Raw genomic sequence first — 19,019 nt, 5'->3', positions numbered from 1 at the left:
GAAGCCATTTCTGCTTTCTGTTTTGGGACCAGTTCGTATTAGTTCAATTTCATGTCACTTTGGTGTCACATTTCAGCCCCTCTGACCTCCGAATGTCTCCTTTCTGGTTGTCCTGCATTCACACACCCATGCAGAGCTAGCAGCTCCCTCCTCCCTGCTGCATGGAGGTACTCAGTTAGGCAGCACTATCAGAGGTAGTGCAGGACAGTCCTTTGTGGGCCTACCCCTTCTGCTATAGTGTTATCTCTTTTAAGGAAGGGGCTGTTTTTTACTTTACTTTCTATCTCAAAGGGAGGACAGTAATATTTAGAGTTTCCACTATGTGTCACACACTGTCTAGGCAATTAAAATATACGGGGGCTCTCAATACCCAAATAAAGAGAATTATCATCATTTCATGGATTAGGTGGCTGAGATCTGAATTACACAATGAGAAAGCCAATGATTTCAATATGAATTCACATTCGTGTCCTAATGTCCATTCTATGTCCTGGCATATATTTGGATGCTCTAATTTAATCAGCATTATGTGGAGGTCGATTTTCTCATCAATTGATAGCTCTGTCTATACTAGTGGAAGGGAATTTTCTGTCCCTGGAGTATGTAAGTACGATCGTGTTTCTACTTTGTTCTTGGTTAAATGCATTGTATGTGTTAGTTCAAGAACTTCACTTTGCAACCACGTATGTCTTTATGGGACCATGTGACTCAAGGGACTAACACTGGTGACAGCTGTTCCCAGTACATCATTGGCTTCTCCTGTGTTAAGTAACCATGTGTTACATTAACAATAAGATCACAAATCTCAGTGCTCTTTGAGTATCTACCTTACTACTAGTAGAAAAGTTCAGGCTTTTCCTATGTTTATTCTTCTCAAGTATTCCCAGTAGCTACTGTTGCGCAAGGTGTGTCCTTTAGGGATCACCATCAGTCTTAAGCCAAGGCAAATCCTATACTTCTGCTTTATAAAGAAAAGGCCTTATTAGGGAAACAAAGCAAGGTTCAGTCCGACGTAATATCTATCATGTCCACAGCAAGACGTGCTGGCTGTAGGACATTGTGTTGGACACACTGTGGGTGCACATTCTGGGAGCAGAACCTGCTTCCATGTTGATCTCTCATCTTAAGAAAAAGTATTAAAGTGGATAGATACTGATGTGGTCTGACTCTGTGTCCCCACCCAAATCTCATCTTGAATCGTAACCTGAATCGTAATCCCCATGTGTTGGGGGAGGAGGGACCTGGTAGGAGGTAACTGAATCATGGGGACGGTTACCCTCATGCTGTTCTCATGATAGTGGATGAATTCTCATGAGATCTGATGGTTTTATATAGGGCTTTTCCCCCTTTGCTCTGCACTTCTCTCTCCTGCCACCATGTGAAGAAGGACATGTTTGCTTCCCCTTCACCTCCCACCATGGTTGTAAGTTTCCTGAGGCCTCCTCAGCCATGTGGAACTGTAAATAAATTAAACCTCTTTCCTTTATAAATTACCTAGTCTTGGGCCACTCTTAATTAGCAGTGTAAGAACAGACTATTACAGATATGAACAGACTATAGGACTTTCATGGCCAGTTGTAAAAGCCATTTGCCCTGCTCCTGGGGACCTTGGGTCCACAGAAACTCACAGTCAGGGTCTGAAGGCTGAGATCCAGGTCAGCTCATCCTGCCAGAATGGGAGAGCTCTCAATTCCAGCTGACTTATCGTCCAGGCCAGTGCTGTTTAACAGGAATATAATATGAGCCACCTACATAATTTTGAATATTTTAGTAATTACATTAAAAAATTAACAAAAACCAGGTAACATTAATTTTAATAATATATTTTCTTTGAATCACTATATCCAAAATATTATTGTTTCATGCAATAAATATAAAAATTGTCATTGAGATGTTTTACATTCTTTTTTAATACCAAGCCTTTGAAATTAACTGTATATTTTACACTTACAGCACATCTAAATTTGAATGCTAAATTTTCATCCAGAATACTTGATGTTTTTAGATTTCATAAAATGTATGGTTAAAAAGTCAATATTCATACCCAAGTTGTTCCAAGTATACTTCAACGTTTTCCAATAACTGAACTGAGTATCAATTTTTAACTTTGACAAGTTAAATTTAAATTTAAAAATTCAGTTCTTTGTTTGCACTAGCCACATTTCAGGGGCTCAGTTGTCCCACATGAGTAGTGGCTACCATATTGGACAGAGTGAGTTCCCAAGGTCATTTTTGGGCAATTTCAAGCATGTATATTTCTAATTTTACTTAGGACCCACAAGGTCCTAAAAACAGTAATATAAAAATAAAACACAGAAAAGCAGTATATCAAGTCCCTATTCTGGAGTAAAACTGCCTGGTTCAAATTCAAGCTTTGGTACTTTCTAGCTGTAAGAAAGTCACTTCACCCCCTGGGCCTGACATTACTATTAGGTAAAAAGAAGATAACATTTTTTGTCTCAGCATTGTGATACAGACTAAGCTGAACAATGTTTGGTTTATAGTAAGTTGTCAATACAGGTAAAGTATTATTGTTTCAGTGTTTAAAAATCATTTCATAATTTATTATCTCATTTCTTCCTTACTAAAACCTTATTAGGTAGGAAAAGAATTATCTTTTTTTTTTTACACAGAGCTAGGATTTGAACACAGGTCTTCAAAATCTAAGCCCATTTTGCATTGCCTAGGATGATTACTATCATCATCAGCTAACGTGAGTGATACCTGTGAGAGACATCTTTCTATTTAACAGCTTTACTATTCCAGTTTCCCTTCTGGCTTTATGGAAGTAGACCTGAGACAACTATTCATATCCGTAAACCTGTTGTATGAGTTTTAGAGAAAGGGCTGACTTCCTATTAACATCAGGGATTTGGTCTTCTCATTTCTCACTAAATATTTGCCTTTCTGCTTTTTCAAACACTTATTTTAAAAGGAAGCTAAAGTCTTGATTATTAACACATATTAATTCCGCCTTGGATTGATAGATCACAATAAAAGTGCATATTCAATATAAAATTTTCAAGTTCCCATGCTATTTATTATATCACATGCACAGAGCATGATTTTGAGCTCCGATTATCTTCTGCAGTCTGAGTGTCTTTGGCTTTTTTCATTAAGATACAAACAGAATATGCTCACATTGTAACTTTGGGGATGCTCTTTGGGTCTATTTTCTGACTTTCCTTTCCTTTAATGGTTTTTCATAAATAGGTGCCTGCCTCCAGGTATCTTGACAATCTGCTGCTTGTCAAGATTGCGCAATCGTCCTTTGTACCCATGTCCATGAGCCCAAGAAACTGCTCAGTGGATCAGGCCCCTTGTGAAATATCTGATTGAACTTAGACTCCATCATACCATCTCAATGAATCAAGCCACCGTAAATCACAGCTTTGCTCTGCCAGTGGGCTCTCAACTTTCAATACATTTTGATTTAAGGGACGTAGGTCTGTGATCATCTCATATTTCATGAGATGATATACTGTGAGTACAGGGAAAGAACTAAACAAAATAATCAGAGGAGAAAGTTATGGGAACACAGGTGAGAGAGATAAGGGACAGCTCACATATTACCGTATTTGTTGTTATTTGTAAACACAGATAAAACACCATAATTGGTTCTTTTGGTAATAGTTATATAGGGACCTTCTGGAATTCCTGCACCAGGGATGCTTGATGGAGGCAGACGTAAACATTTTTATGCCTTAAAGAATTCTTTAAGTGAAGTGTTTCCTTTGGCTTGTGTCTGTGCCATCACCATTATTTATGTCAGTATCAGTATATATTTTTCTAGAGTACATATATATACATATGCTCTGAAAAAATATATTTTTTTTTATATAAACCGGGAAGAAAAGCTGATCTGAATTAGTTCTTTCTCTGCAAAGTGATACTAAATAATATTTTAAAAAGACTATTTTTTTATTATCAAGGAACATATTCCATACCATTAAGGAAAAGATAATAAAATCACCCATAATTGCTCCTACTAAAGATAGCCATTCTTAATATCTTACTTCTTTCCAGTCTTTTATAGGTATATATTTAATAACATAGTTATAATTATGTGGTATAGATTAATAGTTTTATATCTTACTTTTTCTTTTAATATTATAAATTTTAAAAATGTTTTATTTTTAATAGACAAACAATAATTGTATACATTTATGGGGCATAATGTGATATTTCATTATATGTATATATTGTGGAATGATCCAATCAGGCTAATTAACATACCAGTCACTGCAAATATTTATCAATTCTTTACGGTGAGAACATTGAAAATTCTCCCTTTTAGCTATTTTCAAATACACATTATTATTAACTTGTAGTCACCATGTTGTGCAATAGAACTTACTCTTCCAGAACTTACCAGAACTTACTCTTCCCTTCTAACTGTAATTTTGTCTGCTTTGACCAACGTCTTCCCTTTTCCTGTCTCCCGCAAGTTTCTGGTAACTACTACTCAACTCTCTACTTCTGTGAGTTCAACTTTTTAAGAATACCACAAACAAGTAAGATCTTACAGTCTTTGTCTCTTTGTACCTGGCTTATTTCACTTAGTATAATGCCCTTTAGGTTCATGTATGTTGCTGGAAATGATGGCATTTCCTGCTTTTTAAAGACTGAATAGTATTCCATTATGTATATACATCTACTACATTATTATTTTTTGTCATTACAGGGTGATTTTATTGGGGAACTTACAGACAGAAAGGTTTTTTTAGGGGGCTACATGAAGATCTACGCTCCATTACCTCCCAGATGCAGGGATTACATGACATAAGGAAAAGGTACATGTACTGTATTATTTTAATCCATTTGTTCCTTGTTGCACATGTTGGTTGTTTCCATTTCTTGGCTAATATGCCAAATGTATTAACTTTGCAGATGTAGTTGAAGGCACCTAGTATCCCTCTAATCCTTTCCTTGCTGTACACCCCTACCCCTCTCTTAATGCAGAGGTAAGCACTGTCTTGAATTTTGGTATTATTTTGTTTTTAAAAATTGATACACACTATTTTACATATTATGTATATGTTACATGTGATATTTTGTAACATCCACTAGAATGTGTAATAAACAAGTGAGGGTATTCATTACCTTGAGTATTCATCATTTCTATGTGTTGGGAACATTTCAAGTCCTTTCTTCTAGCTACTTCGAAATAGGTAATGCATTGTTGCTAACTCTACCATTCTACTCTGCTACTCAGCATTAGAATACATACCTTCTAACTGTGTTTACACCCATCCAACCAACCTTTTTTCCTCCACACTTCTACCCCCACACCCTTCCCAGCCTCTGGTGACTTATTTTTCTACTTTCTACCTCCATGAAATCAACTTGTTTAGTTTCCACGTAAGAATGAGAATATGAGGCATTTGTCTTTCTGTGCCTAACTAATTTCACTTAACGTAATGACCTCCAGTCCATCCGTGTTGCTGCAAATGACATGATTTCATTCTATTTTTATAAATGAATACTAGTCCATTGTGTGTATATATATTATATTTTTTTTATTCATGTATCTACTAATAAACAATTCGGTTAATTAAATATCTTTGCTATTGTGAATAGTGCTACAATAAATATGTGAGTGCAGATATCCCTTTGATATACTGATTTCTTTTCTTTCAGATAATTACTGATATACTGGTATCCCTTTGATAAACTGATCTCTTTTGGATTTGTACACAGTAGTGAGATTGCTGGATTATATTGTAGTTCTGTTTTTAGTTTTTTGAGAAATCTCCATACTGTTTTCCACAGTGGCTGTATTAATTTCTATTCCAACCAGCAGTGTATAAGAGTTCTCTTTTCTCTGTAGCCTTGGCAACATCTGTTATTTGTTGTCTCTTAAAAGTCATTCTAACTGGTGTAAGATGATATCTCATTGTGGTTTTGATTTGCATTTTCCTGATAATTAGTGAGGTTGAACACTTTTTCATATACTTGTTGGTCATTTGTATGTCTTCTTTTGAGAAAACTTTGCCCAATTTTTAATAGGATTATTATTATTATTAAATTGTTCAGCAGTTTGGGTTCCTTGGATATTCTAATATTAGTCTCTCATTGGATGCATAGTTTGCAAATATATGCTTCTATTCTGTGGGTGGTCTCTTCATTTCACTAATTGTTTCCTGTGCTGTGCAGAAGCTTTTCAGTGGAATAGAGTCCCATTTGGTTTTGTTGTCTGTGCTTTTGATGTCTTAGCCATAAAATCTATTCCTAGACCAGTGTCCTGAATGAAGTGTTTCCCTTGTTTTCTCCTAGTAGTTTTATAGTTTGGGGTCTTAGATTTAAGTCTATAATTCATCATGTGTTGATTTTTTCATATATGTTGAGAGATAGGGGTCTAGCTTTATTCTTCTGCATATAGATATTCAATTTCCTCAGCACCATTTTATTGAAGAGGGTACCCTTTCTCCAACGTGTGTTCTTGGTGCCTTTGTAAAAAGTCAGTTGGTTGAATATATTTCTGGATTCTCTATTTGATTCCATTGGTCTATGTGTCCTTAATTTCTTCCTTGATCCAGTGGTCATTCAGGAGCATATATCTTTATTTCCATGTATTCTCACAGGTTCCAATGTTTCTCTTGTGATTTACTTCTAGTTTTATTCCACTGTGGTCTGAGAAGATACTTGATATAATTTCAATTTTAAAAAAATTATTGAGACTTGGTTTTGTGTCCTACCACACAGTCTATCCTGGAAAATGTTCCACGTGCTGATGAGAAGTAGTTCTTGAATGTAGTTCTTGAATGAAATGTTCTGTAAATGACTGTTGGGTCCATTTGGTCTAAATAGATTTTCTAACTCTTTTCACTTTTTGGGGGACTGAAAATTGGAATATTTGGTTGCTTTATGGTGTCACATATGTTGTATAGGCCTTTACTCATTCTTTTTTATTCTTTTTCATTTTTCTCTGACTGGGTTATTTCAAAAGACTTGTCTTTAAAGTCTGAGATTCTTTTGTTTGATTTAGTCTGTTGTTGAAGCCTTTAAATGTATTTTGTACCTCATTCAATGAATTCTTCAGTTTCAGAATTTCTTTTTGGTTCTTTTTTAGTGATACGTATCTTTGGTGAATTTCTCATTTATATTCTGAATTGTTTTTCTTGATATCTTTGTATTGTTTTTCTGAGTTTATTTTTATCTCAATGAGCTTTTTTTTTTTTTAGACAGATCTTTGCTCTTATCACCCCGGCTGCAGTGCAATGGTAAGATCTTGGCCCTCCACAATCTACACCTCCTGGATTCAAGCAATTCTCCTGCCTCAGCTTTCCTGGTAGCTGGGATTACAGGTTTCCACCACCATGCCCAGCTAATTTTTGTATTTTTAGTAGAGATGGGGTTTCATCATGTTGGCCTGGCTGGTTTCAAACTCCTGACCTTAACGTGATCTGCCCACCTCAGCTTTCCAAAGTGCTGGGATTACAGGCATGAGCCACCAATCTTGGCAATGAGCTTCTTTAATATCAGTATTTGGCTTTCTTTACTTGGGATCTTATAAATGTCTTTTTCACTGAATTCCATTCCTAGAGAATTGTTGTGTTCCTTTAGAGATGTCATATTTCCTTGCTTTTTTATGTTTGTTTTTACATTGATATCTGTGCATCTGGTGTAACAGTCACTTCTTGCAATTGGTTACATGCGTTTTCATGGGAGAGGCCTTTTTCCTGAAGCTGTATCTGTGGTGTTGGTTGAGTAGGGCACTTTGGTTTTGATTCTGGATGTGTGCAGCAGTGTAGTCTCTATGTGATTTCTTCAGTCATTAACAGTGGCAGTGGTGTCTGTATTTCTTTGAAAGCTTAGGGTGGGGTGGTTCGTGGAGGCTGTGGTGAAGTTTTGCTGGAGACTGGAATGCCATGCGGGCCAGTCTTTGGGCTTTAGTGGCAGAAGTGGTGGACCAAGTGTGACTGTTCCTGGGTTCTGGGGTGATGGATGCTGACATTCGTATTATCTGGTCCAAGCAGGCCAATTCTTGGCCTCCAGGTGATTTGTTCAAGTACCACAAATGGCAGCAGTGGGGCAAGAAGGTGAGCAGGTTTTCTGGTCTCCGGACAGTGGCATGGTGTGGGTGATGGCAGTAGCACTGTTGAGACAACCTCCTGGGACTCAAGCGGTCTACACTGATGTTAGTGGTGGCTCCGATGGGCTGAGCAGGCCAGTCCTCAGGCCCCATAGATTGTGTGTTTGGGCAGGTGCCAGCTGTGGTGTGCTGGGCTAGGCAATCCCAAGGCCTCTGGGGGGCATGCTTAGTTACTGGGGGAGGGCAGAGCTCTACTTCTGGGGAGCGCAGGATTACTTTCAGTAGAAGCGGCCATAGGCAGGCGGCTAGAGGTGCACCATTAGCTCATGGTTTAGTTCTGCAGAAGCCCTGCAGTGGCAATGGCTGTGGGCCGTGAAATCTGTGCCAGGGATGTGTGAAAATGTGCAGCTGCTCCTCTGCTTGGGAGGGTAAGTTGCTGCCAGTGGTTTCTGTCTTGGCTCCATTAGAGGCACCTACAGTGAGGTCTAGCAATGTGGAAGTGTAGAAGTGTTTGGGCCCCAGAGCAAGATGCTGTGTGGTGGGGACTGGCTTCTCAAAATGGCATCCTGCTGCAGCTACTTAGGACCTGGGTGTTCCTGGGACTCTTTGTGAGCTCCCTTTCTGGAGTACAGTCTTCAGGCTATTCTTTATGTCACTCAGGGCCTGCAAGGGTCAAGGAGCTTTCCAATGACTAGACTGCAGGAGTCTGCAGTGGCAAAATGGACCACTGGGGGTCTCTCATTTACTCTTTACCTGCATTGGAAAGCTTCTCCAGGCTCCTGGTCAATTCCAGCTGAGCAGGCTGCCCTGCTTCCCTTTCCTTCCTTGCTTTCAGTGTTTCCCATCCCTTGTCAGATAAATTCCAGTGTTTTCTCTTATATAATCTATTCAAAGTATAATTAACTACTTTCTATTTGGTTCCTCTTTGTGGAAGGAGTGAGTACCAGATGCATTTAGTCAGCCACCTTGAACTGTTCGGTCCCCTAGTAATTCTTTTACTTTATTGAGGAACCTCCATGGTGTTTCCCAAAATGGTTGTACTAATTTACAATACCACCAATCATCTACAAGGGTTTGGGTCTTTTCAATTCCTCAACAACACTTAATATCTTTCATCTTTTTGTAAATAGCCAATCTAACATATGTTAGGTGATACCTCCCTGTGGTTTTAATTTACATTTCTCTGATGACTAGAGATGTTGAGAATTTTCTTATATATCGGCTGTTCACTTGCATATCTTTATTTGAGAAATGTCTTTTCAGGTCTTTTGCTCATTTTTAATATAATTATTTGTTTTCTTTTTACTGAGTAGTTTGAGTTCCTTGTATATTTTAGATATTAGCCCTTTATCCAATATACGATTTGCAAATATTTCATCCCAATCTGTGGGTTGTCTCTTCATTCTTTTAATTGTTTTCCTTTTCTGTGCAAAAGGTCTTTAGTTTTATGCAGTCTCATTTGTTTATTTTTGCTTTCATTATATGTGCTTTTGGACTCTTAAGAAATCACAGCCCAGACCAATGTTATGGAGCTTCCCCTTTATAGTCCCTACTATTAGTTTTACAGTTTCAGGTCTTGCATTTAAGTCTTTAACTGGTTTCGAGTTCATTTTTGTATAAGGAGTGAAGTAAGAGTCCATTTTCACTCCTCTGCATGTGTATATCCAATCTTACCAACATCCTTCATTGAAGAGACCAACCTTTCCCCATTGTGTGTTCTTGGTACCTTTGTCAGACATCAATTGACCATAAATGTGTGGGTTTATTTTGGGGCTCTGTATCCTATTTCATTGGTCAATGTGCTGTTTTTGTGCCAATACCATGCTGTTTTGATTACTATAGCTTTGTAATCTATTTTGAAATCCAGTAGTATGATGGCTCTAGCTTTAATATTATAATTTTTTATATGTTATTAGGCTAAACATTGGATAAACTGTCATAAGTCATTTAGTCTATTACTTCTCCTGGGAAACTTTGGTTGAGTTCATTTTATTTTTTGAGCTTTTATCAATCTATTCCAAAATTCTATTTAGTTTTCACTATTAAACAAATTATGTTTTCCTACCTTACTCAGGATCTGGGTTCCTCCTCCTTATGCTACTCTCGAATCTTTTTGTTGGCATCAGTTGAGGTCCTGAGTGATAGCTACGAACTCACTACCTTGTCAAACATGCAAATTTGGCTACCTTGTTAAATTTGTGTTGTATAGCTTAGGGGGCAGAGAAAATACAATATAAAGGATCTAGAGGAAAAAGACTACTTAATGAGACAACTTAACTGATACCAGCCATAACATGTATGACTATGAGAGTTGGGAAAGTACATTATTAGTTTTATGAGTTGAAATTTGCATTTATATTGTTTTCTATATCTGTAGGTGGCCTGTGAATAACTCTTAATGAATGCACATGGTTATAGATGTATACTATAAGCATTATTGTGTAGACTTGGTATACCTTAGTCCATTTTGAAAGATCAAGGTGGTGAAAGAGGTACCAATGGTTATTTTATGAGCTTTTTTTTTTTTTTTTTTTTTTTTTTTTTTTTTTTTTTTTTTTTTGGTGGTGGTTGTTGTTGAGATGGAGTTTCGCTCTTGTTACCCAGGCTGGAGTGCAATGGCGCGATCTCAGCTCACCGCAACCTCCGCCTCCTGGGTTCAGGCAATTCTCCTGCCTCAGCCTCCCGAGTAGCTGGGATTACAGGCACGCGCCACCATGCCCAGCTAATTTTTTGTATTTTTAGTAGAGACGGGGTTTCACCATGTTGACCAGGATGGTCTCGATCTCTTGACCTCGTGATCCACCCACCTTGGCCTCCCAAAGTGCTGGGATTACAGGCGTGAGCCACCATGCCCAACTATTTTATGAGCTCTTTAACCAAACAAGAAGAATTTGAACAACAGTCAAGTCAAACTTGCTGAGAACATTTATTGCTGCCAGTTGAGATTAATGAAACATAGAGTATCTTTGGTAAAGACGAACTGAGGGGAATACCACCTCTTTCTTTTGGTGACAAGCTTTTGTTAAACAGCTGTCATAATGCCCTTGCCTCTCCTGGGATGTCTTAGTGGTCATGCCTGCTCCCTAGTGACTAGCTTCGCGGAACAGTTTGAAGCCTCTTCATTTTTGTCTTTTGCCTTCGAGCAGTTCTCAGTTTTTTAGTTTTTAAGAAATTGTCCTCTAATTGGTATAAAAAATCTTCAATTCGTCCAACCTAGAAAAAATAAACAGATGCAACAAGATTCGTTGTTGGTTTCCTGGGTTTCGTATATTTACAGAAAGGGTGAGGTATTTAAAATCAATGGCACATACAAGTCCATGTTGGGACAGAACTGGCAGAAACAGAAATGACTAAACATGAAAGCCTCTTTCTGTTTCCGTGTTAGGTCCTCCTGTTTTACTAACTTAACACAAAGCAGAAGCGCGGGAGTGTACTTTATCACTTGGTCCAAGGTATTGGGAATGGAAATGGGGATTATTGTTGCCATGCAGTTTTTAATGGTCAGTAAAACCAGGGCTTTTTTTTTTTTTTTTGCTTTAAAGAAAGTGAATGGTAAATGATTAATCCATGGAAAGCCCTTTCTCCACCTTCTTTATCAACAATAAGAGTGATAAAAAACAAACAAATTTATCCCCCCTCAAAGCCAGAGATTCTAGCATTTAGATGGCCCCAACCAACATGAGAGAAAAATGAATATTTGTATAGTCTTGGCAAGAATCATTTTTACTTTCAATGAAAAGGAAATTCTGAAAGGATGCATTTTTTTAAAAAATATGCCACACTCCAGGGAATAAGGTAAAATGGTCTACACAACAATTCTTGAAAAAGAATCAGTCTTTCTCCAAGGAAAACTTACAATTCTTCAATGGCAGTTGATAGAATGTATTATACCGTTTGTCAGAAAAAAATTGTAGAATAGAAGTTTACATATATGCTGAATTGCATTCTCACGAAAGTCGGTAGATATAACAACTCATGCTTAACCCTGACTCCTAGAACCTGCATATTTTATTAGCTTAACATTACTCACTGAGGAGCTCATTGTCAGAAAGTTAACTCAAAGCTAGAGCACTTACTATTCAAGGTACCTGAACGTATCATCTACTTAAGATAAAAGCACTTACGACTTCAGTTTTCCAATTTTGAGTTCCACTTTCAAATTGCTTGATTTATCATTCAGACTAATATCCAAAGGATAATTCAGATTGTCAAAAAGAGAATAATAAATAGTAGCACTCATCATATGTTATGCTTAGGTCTTATATCATGCCAGCACCAGTGATATTCACTCTTTTTCTTTTTTTTGAGAAAACAAGATAAATTATTTATATAAAAACAATTCTTTTGAAACTCTTTTAAAAACTACTTCAGGTACATTTTTTAAAAAGCACATTGTTCTTTATGATGTCTGATCATTGCAGGACACATCAAAATAATGTGATACAATATATTTTGATTCCTCCATGAAGTCAATGCATTATTCTATGCATTCCATATCTATCTATATCTATCTATCTATCTATCTATCTATCTATCTATCTATCTATCTGGTTTTCACCCAAATAGGACATTAAAAAATTAACCTGGAGCACAATCTGTGCAAATATAATGGATGACAGCTTACCATTACTTCAATAGTTGAGTTGGTGACTCATTCACATTATTTGTACTGACAATATATCATTTAAATCGAAGCTCTTTACAATGAGAATATTTGCAATTAGCCTATATGTAATTTAAAATTACAATTCCAATGCAGCAAAAAAGCTTCCTTTGATAAGACTGTGAAAGAATTGTTTTTAAATATCCATTAGGTGTCTTCTGCCGTCTTTTTAAAACAATTGTGTTCATTAAGAGCGGTATTGAGTAATGGGGTTGCATTGTATTTTAAAAAGACGAAGAAGAAACATAAGATGTGTCACTGAAATAAAAGAATTCTGCTGAATTAAGTGGGCAGGTCCAGAGCACATAGTATGTGCGTGCTGTACCTGGCCTATATGTTCACTTCCCACCTGGCCTGTCTCCCTCCTGTGCTTTCAATCCATCTCGTAATGATGCCGAAATGAACTTTTAAATATAGAAATCTGATCAGATCTTTCCCTTCCTTGAATTACATTACATGGCTTTCTAAACCCTTAACAGGGCCTATACACCTCTATTACTGGGTTATCAGGTTTCACTTGCATCTCTGGTGCTGTCTAATATCACCCCATCTGCTTTAGCCATGTGTTACATCTCTCAGTTATCTGAGCACAGCCATGCATTGTTCTATGCCACCTCCATCTTCCTAATGGAACATGCCCATTACAACCCTTGTGTGTCCTCTGGATTTCAGGTCAAACATCAATGCTTCAGGGAAGTCTTCCTTTAGAACCCAGGCCAAGTCGATTGTCTCAGTAACATCTTTTCGTCTCTTTAGATACTGTACTTTTTTAACTTTATTGTTTATAATGATTTATATAACATCTGCCTTCTCATCTGGACTTTCAACTCCATAAGGCAGGGACCAGGCCCACGTTCACCATTTCCAAAACCTAGGATATTATAGACCTTCAGTAACCCTACTCTCTGATAAAAGAGTTGAAGACATTCAGAAAACCATGTGTTTTTCCATACTTAAGTGAAGGCTGGACAGAAGGGTATCAGAAGGCCTTCTTTTCCTCTGTAAATTTAATGAACACGACTTTCTCAAGCCACCATTCTTTTACCATTGTTTAGCTTTGACCATTACTTGTCAAGGCAAGGTCATGACAAGGTGTTGCTTGTATACTCGAAACAGCCAGGAGTAGAAAGGACACTGGATGAGGAGTCAGCAGGAAAGCTGAATTCTGCTCTCAGCTTGGCTTATAACCCTGCTCTGTGACCCCAGGGAAATGACTTGGCCTTTCTGAACTTCAGCTTTCACCAACAGTTGGTATTAAAAGAGGGTTGGCCTGGATAATTACCAAAGACACAGCTGGTCATAAAATTCCGTGACTTAACACTCACTTCAGATCCACGCAGTCCCGTCCTATAAATGAGTACTCACATTTTCAAATCAGAGGTTATTCCCTTAGATTACACCATGAGACGAATGACACAATATGCAGCAAAGTAAGTCAATTTTAGCTTCTATACTTACTGAAGTGTAGGACAGCTGCAACATGTTTTTTAGTAAAGCTGGTTCTTTATTTTCTTTTTTTTTATGTCAAGGAAAGAAAAATGCTGGTTAAAGAGAAAATAGATTCATATAACTAGAAGAACAGATTGCAAATGATAGAAAGTTCTGTAAAGCCCTTAGGAAAATAAAATACAAAGAAATATGTAAGTACCCAAGAAAGTACACGGTTTTTGAAGCAGAGGCTTTCTTAGACTCTTTTTGGTACAGAATTTACTTGCTTAACTGTATCACATAGCCTACTCGGTCATTCTGAGTCTAATTTTCCCCTTTGCAAAATGGGCAGATAACCTTTTTTTGTGTTTATACGTGCCAATACTGACTTGACATTGCAGTGATATGGACATTAGACCAAATGAGTGTGCAGAGAATTTTAGGATGTCTGATGATTGTGGAGAACGAAATATCAGTAGGAAGGCAGGTTCATATGACTGTTGGTCATAACCCATATCAAAGAGTAAGGATATTGTCATCAGCCAGTTTCTCAATGCCTTTCAACTTGCATGTAAACACTACAATTACAGGTTAAATTGTGTTCCCCTCTAAATTTATATGTTAAAGTCATAACACCTCGGTACTTTAGAATGTGGCTTTATCTGGAGATAGGGTATTTACATAGCTAATCAAGATAAAATGAGATCCTTAGGGTGGGCCCTAATCTAAAATGACCGATGTCCTTATAAAACAGGGAAATTTGCAGACAGATGCTCACATAGGAAGAATACCATGTGAAGATGATGAAGGCAGAGATTGGGGTGATGCCCCACAAGCCAAGGTACGATCAAGAATGCAAGCAAATCACCAGAAACTAGGGGAGAGGCATGAAAGAGTTTCTTCCTCACAGCACGCAGAGGAACCAACCTTGAAGACACTGATTTCAGACTCTTAGGCTCCGGAATTGTGAAACAATACATTTCTGTTGTTTAAGCCCTCAGATTTGTGGTACTTTGCTATGGCAGCCCTAGCATGTGAATATTAACTACTAAGCCATAAAGTGAAGGGAGGAGCAATTAAGTTATAATTCTCCCCTCAAACATGACTTTGATCCTTTCCAAAATTCTCATTGCCTACTGATGTTCCCTACTTGGTTGGTACCCCCTGGCACAGGCTCAGTGTTCACCTTGGGAACCAGGCTGGTCTCTTGCCAGTAATGGTCGTAAGAAGAAGTTGATCTCAGACATGAATGAACAAGTAAATTATACTGAGAAGGAAGATGCTGGGCTTGAATTTAGGCTTCCTGTTAAATTTCATGTGGCCTGAACCAGGAGAGAGGATTAGGTGTGTTTATATGAGTTTGCTTCCACATGTTTATGCCTTAGGAATTGAGTGCTCAAAGGATATATATATATATATATTTTAATTAAAGCTCTAAAAGATTGTTTTTAAGGAAGAAAGTTGAGGAAATAAGAATAAAATTCATCAGGAATAAATATCAAGCTTATATGACTATAGTGGTAGTTACAGAACGGGAATGTGTTTTCAGTGATTAGCAGTTTGGACCAAAATCCTCTCAGCAAAACAGACTGAATTCACCCCACCACAGTGGATTTGATAACGTTAGTTTCTTTGCTTTGTTGCAGTTTAATTTCCAGACCAAAAGGTTTTAAATATTTATCATCCAAAATGGTCTGAATTTTAATTCTTATTAGAATTACAATTGTTTTCAAATAGGCTTGAAATTAATTTCTAAAATAAACTTAGTTTCTGAAACGGAGTTGTTTCTACTCTTCATAATACAGCAGTTTCCTTTAGCTTTTGGCTAGCATTCAAAGAGACAGACAAGCCCCTATATTTCTCCTTTTCCATTTAGTGAATTTGGTTTATTATTCAGTATTTTAATCATAAGAGTGTAACATAAAATTCTGGGGTACCTACCCCCGAGATTTTACAAACATGCAAAAAAAACCATGCCAAACTATATCACTGACTTGAAAATACCCATAATGATAACACTTTTCAGTATGTTTAATATAGAGTTAAAAAACTATTATAAAATTTTGTTATCACGTAGTCCAGGAAGCTATGTGTTTGTTATGGTCTGAATGTCTCTGTCCCCCAAGATTCATATATTGAAATTCTAACTCCCAAAATAATAGTATTAGAATGTAAGATTTTGGGGAGGTTATTAGGTCACAAGGATGGAGCTCTTATGAATGGGATTAGTGCCCTTATGAAAAGAAGCCCAAGAAAACTTGTTTGCCTTGTCTACAATGAGAAGACAAAGCTAGAAGGCACCATCTATGAACCAGAAAAGGGGCCTTCAATGGACATTGAGTCTGCCACTGCCTTGATTTTCCAACCTCTAGAATGATGAGAAATAAATTTCTGTTGTTTACAAGCTACCCAGTCTATGGCATCTTGTTAATTGGTAATTGAGGATTCACACATGTCAGTAAAAAGCAACTCAGGAAGACCCTGCATACTTTTTTCCCAGTGTCCATCAATGGTAATATCTTGCAAAACTGTAGAATACTACAGCCAAGATATTGACATTGATACAGTTAAGATATGGGACAGTTCCATTACCGCAAAGATCTCTCATGTTGCTTTTGTATAGCCATCTGTTTTTCTCCTGGTTCTCAACCTTTTCTTAAACCCCGGAAACCACTAATAAGTTCCTTTTTTTGAGACACAGTCTCACTCTGTCACCCAAGCTGAAGTGCAGTGGTGTGATCTGGGCTCACTGTAACCTCTGCCTCCTGGGTTCAAGTGATTCTCATGCCTCAGCATCCCGAGTAGCTGGGATTACAGGCATGCACCAGTGTACTAGGCTAATTTTTGTAGTTTTAGTAGAGACATGGTTTCGCCATCATGGTCAGGCTGGTCTCGAACTCCTGGCATCAAATGATCCACCCACCTCAGCCTCCCAAAGTGCTGGGATTAGAAGTGAGCCACCGCACCAGACCATAGGTTCTTCGTTTATATAATTTCGTTATTGAAAGAAATGGAATAATACATAACTCCACACTTCTCTGGAGATTTATTCAGGTTGTTGTATCAATAGTTTATTTCTTTTTATCACTGACTAATATTCCATGGTATGGATTTTCCAGTTTGGTTAACCATTCGCATTTGAAGGATAGTTAGATTATTTACAGTTTTGGGCTACTGTAAAATAAGTTACTATAAATATTTGTATACAGGTCTTTCTTTGAACATAAGTCTTTATTTAATTTAATTTATTTATTTATTTATTTATTTATTTATTTATTTATTTTTTGAGACGGAGTTTTGCTCTTGTTACCCAGGCTGGAGTGCAATGGTGCAATCTCGGCTCACCGCAACCTCCGCCTCCTGGGTTCAGGCAATTCTCCTGCCTCAGCCTCCTGAAGTCTTTATTTTTCTGGAATATAAGCCCAGGAGTACAGTTTCTAGATTACATGCTAGTTACATCTTTAAATTTTTTTTTTTTTCGGTAGTGCTGATTGCTTGGATTGAAGATGAAATCAAAGGGAGTTGAAGCTGTCTTGTGCTGAGTCAGTTTTGGGTGGAGGCCACAAGATCAGATGAGCCAGTTTATCTATCTGGGTGGTTCCAGCTGATCCATTTAGTGGAGGGTCTGCCAAATAAATATCTCAAGAACTGATCTTAGGCTTTGCAATAGTGATGTTATCCCCAGGTCACACTTAATTTTATTTTTAAAAGAAACTACCATATTATTTTCCACAGTGGTGATACCCATTTTACATGCTATTAATAATGTATGAGTGATCTAATTTCTCCATATCCTTACCAGCATTTAGTATTGTCATTATTGTTTATTTTAGCCATTTTAATAGGTGTGGTGACATCTCATTGTGGTGTTAATTTGCATTTCCCTAATGGCTAGTGACGTTGAACATGTTTGAACATGCTTACTTGTCATTCACTTTGGTAAATGTCTGTTCTTATCTTGCATCATTTTCAAATTGGATTGGCTTTTTTTTCTCTCTTGAATTGTGAGAGCTCTTTATAGAATCTGTATATAGATTAGTCTTTCATTGGATGTAGGGTTTGCAAGTATTTTCTGTCATGCTGAGCTTTTTTTCATCCTTTTTAAAGAGTCCTTCCACAGATAAATTCTTAATTTTAATGAAGTCTAATTCGTAACTTAAACTTTTATGGATTGTGCTTTTGGTGTTAAGTCTAAAAAGTTTGCATAGAGTTTTCCCTATTGTTTTATAGGAGTTTTATAGTTTTACATATAAGTCTGTGACCTAATTTGAGTTAATTTTTGTATGAAGTGTAAGGATTAGGTCAAGGCTGTGTTTTGGTTTTCTTTTATTTTTGGTCTACAGATGTGTCAATGTTCCAGCATTATTTGTTGAAAACACTATTTTTCCTCCACTGAATTGCTTTTACTCCTTTATAAAAAAAATCAGCAGCGCATATTTGGGTTTATTTCTGGGTTCTCTATTCTATTCCATTGAGCTTTGTGTCAATCCCTCCACAAGTACACAAATTCTTGATTACTGTAGCTACATTAAAAAGTCTTTAAATTGGGTAGACTTCTATCCATGTTATTCTTTTTCTGAACTATTTTAACTGGTCTATTTCCTTTGTATTTTCATACAGACTTTAGAGTAATATTCTATGAATCTGTGAAAACCTTGATGTAATTTTAATAGAAACTATGTTAAACTTGTATATCAACTTTGAGAGTTTGATGTCTATATTACGTAGGGTCTTTCAATCCATAAACATGATATATCTTTCAGTTTATTTAGATCATTGATTTCTTTCCTCACTGTTTTGTAATGTTGTGCATACAAGTACTGTAGATGTTTTGCTAGATTCACACCAAAATATTTCATTTGTTTGAGCAATTATAAATAATATTGTCTTAAA

General features: G+C 37.0%; 1 protein-coding gene across 1 annotated transcript in view; it reads right to left on the bottom strand.

Moving 5' to 3' along the window:
* Positions 1-10,937: 10,937 nt before the first annotated feature.
* The window catches only part of SPATA16 (spermatogenesis associated 16), a 227,602-nt gene continuing 219,520 nt past the window's right edge, over positions 10,938-19,019 (bottom strand). The window contains exon 11 of the mRNA XM_003925112.3: positions 10,938-11,248. Within this exon, the coding sequence (XP_003925161.1) occupies positions 11,126-11,248 (123 nt within the window). The 3' untranslated portion in view covers positions 10,938-11,125. The remainder of the gene's footprint in view (positions 11,249-19,019) is intronic.

This window comes from Saimiri boliviensis, chromosome 9 (assembly GCF_048565385.1).
Source record: "Saimiri boliviensis isolate mSaiBol1 chromosome 9, mSaiBol1.pri, whole genome shotgun sequence".
Taxonomy (NCBI): domain Eukaryota; kingdom Metazoa; phylum Chordata; class Mammalia; order Primates; family Cebidae; genus Saimiri; species Saimiri boliviensis.
The sequence above is the reverse complement of the archived record's forward strand: the minus strand, read 5'-3'. Positions and strand labels throughout refer to the sequence as shown.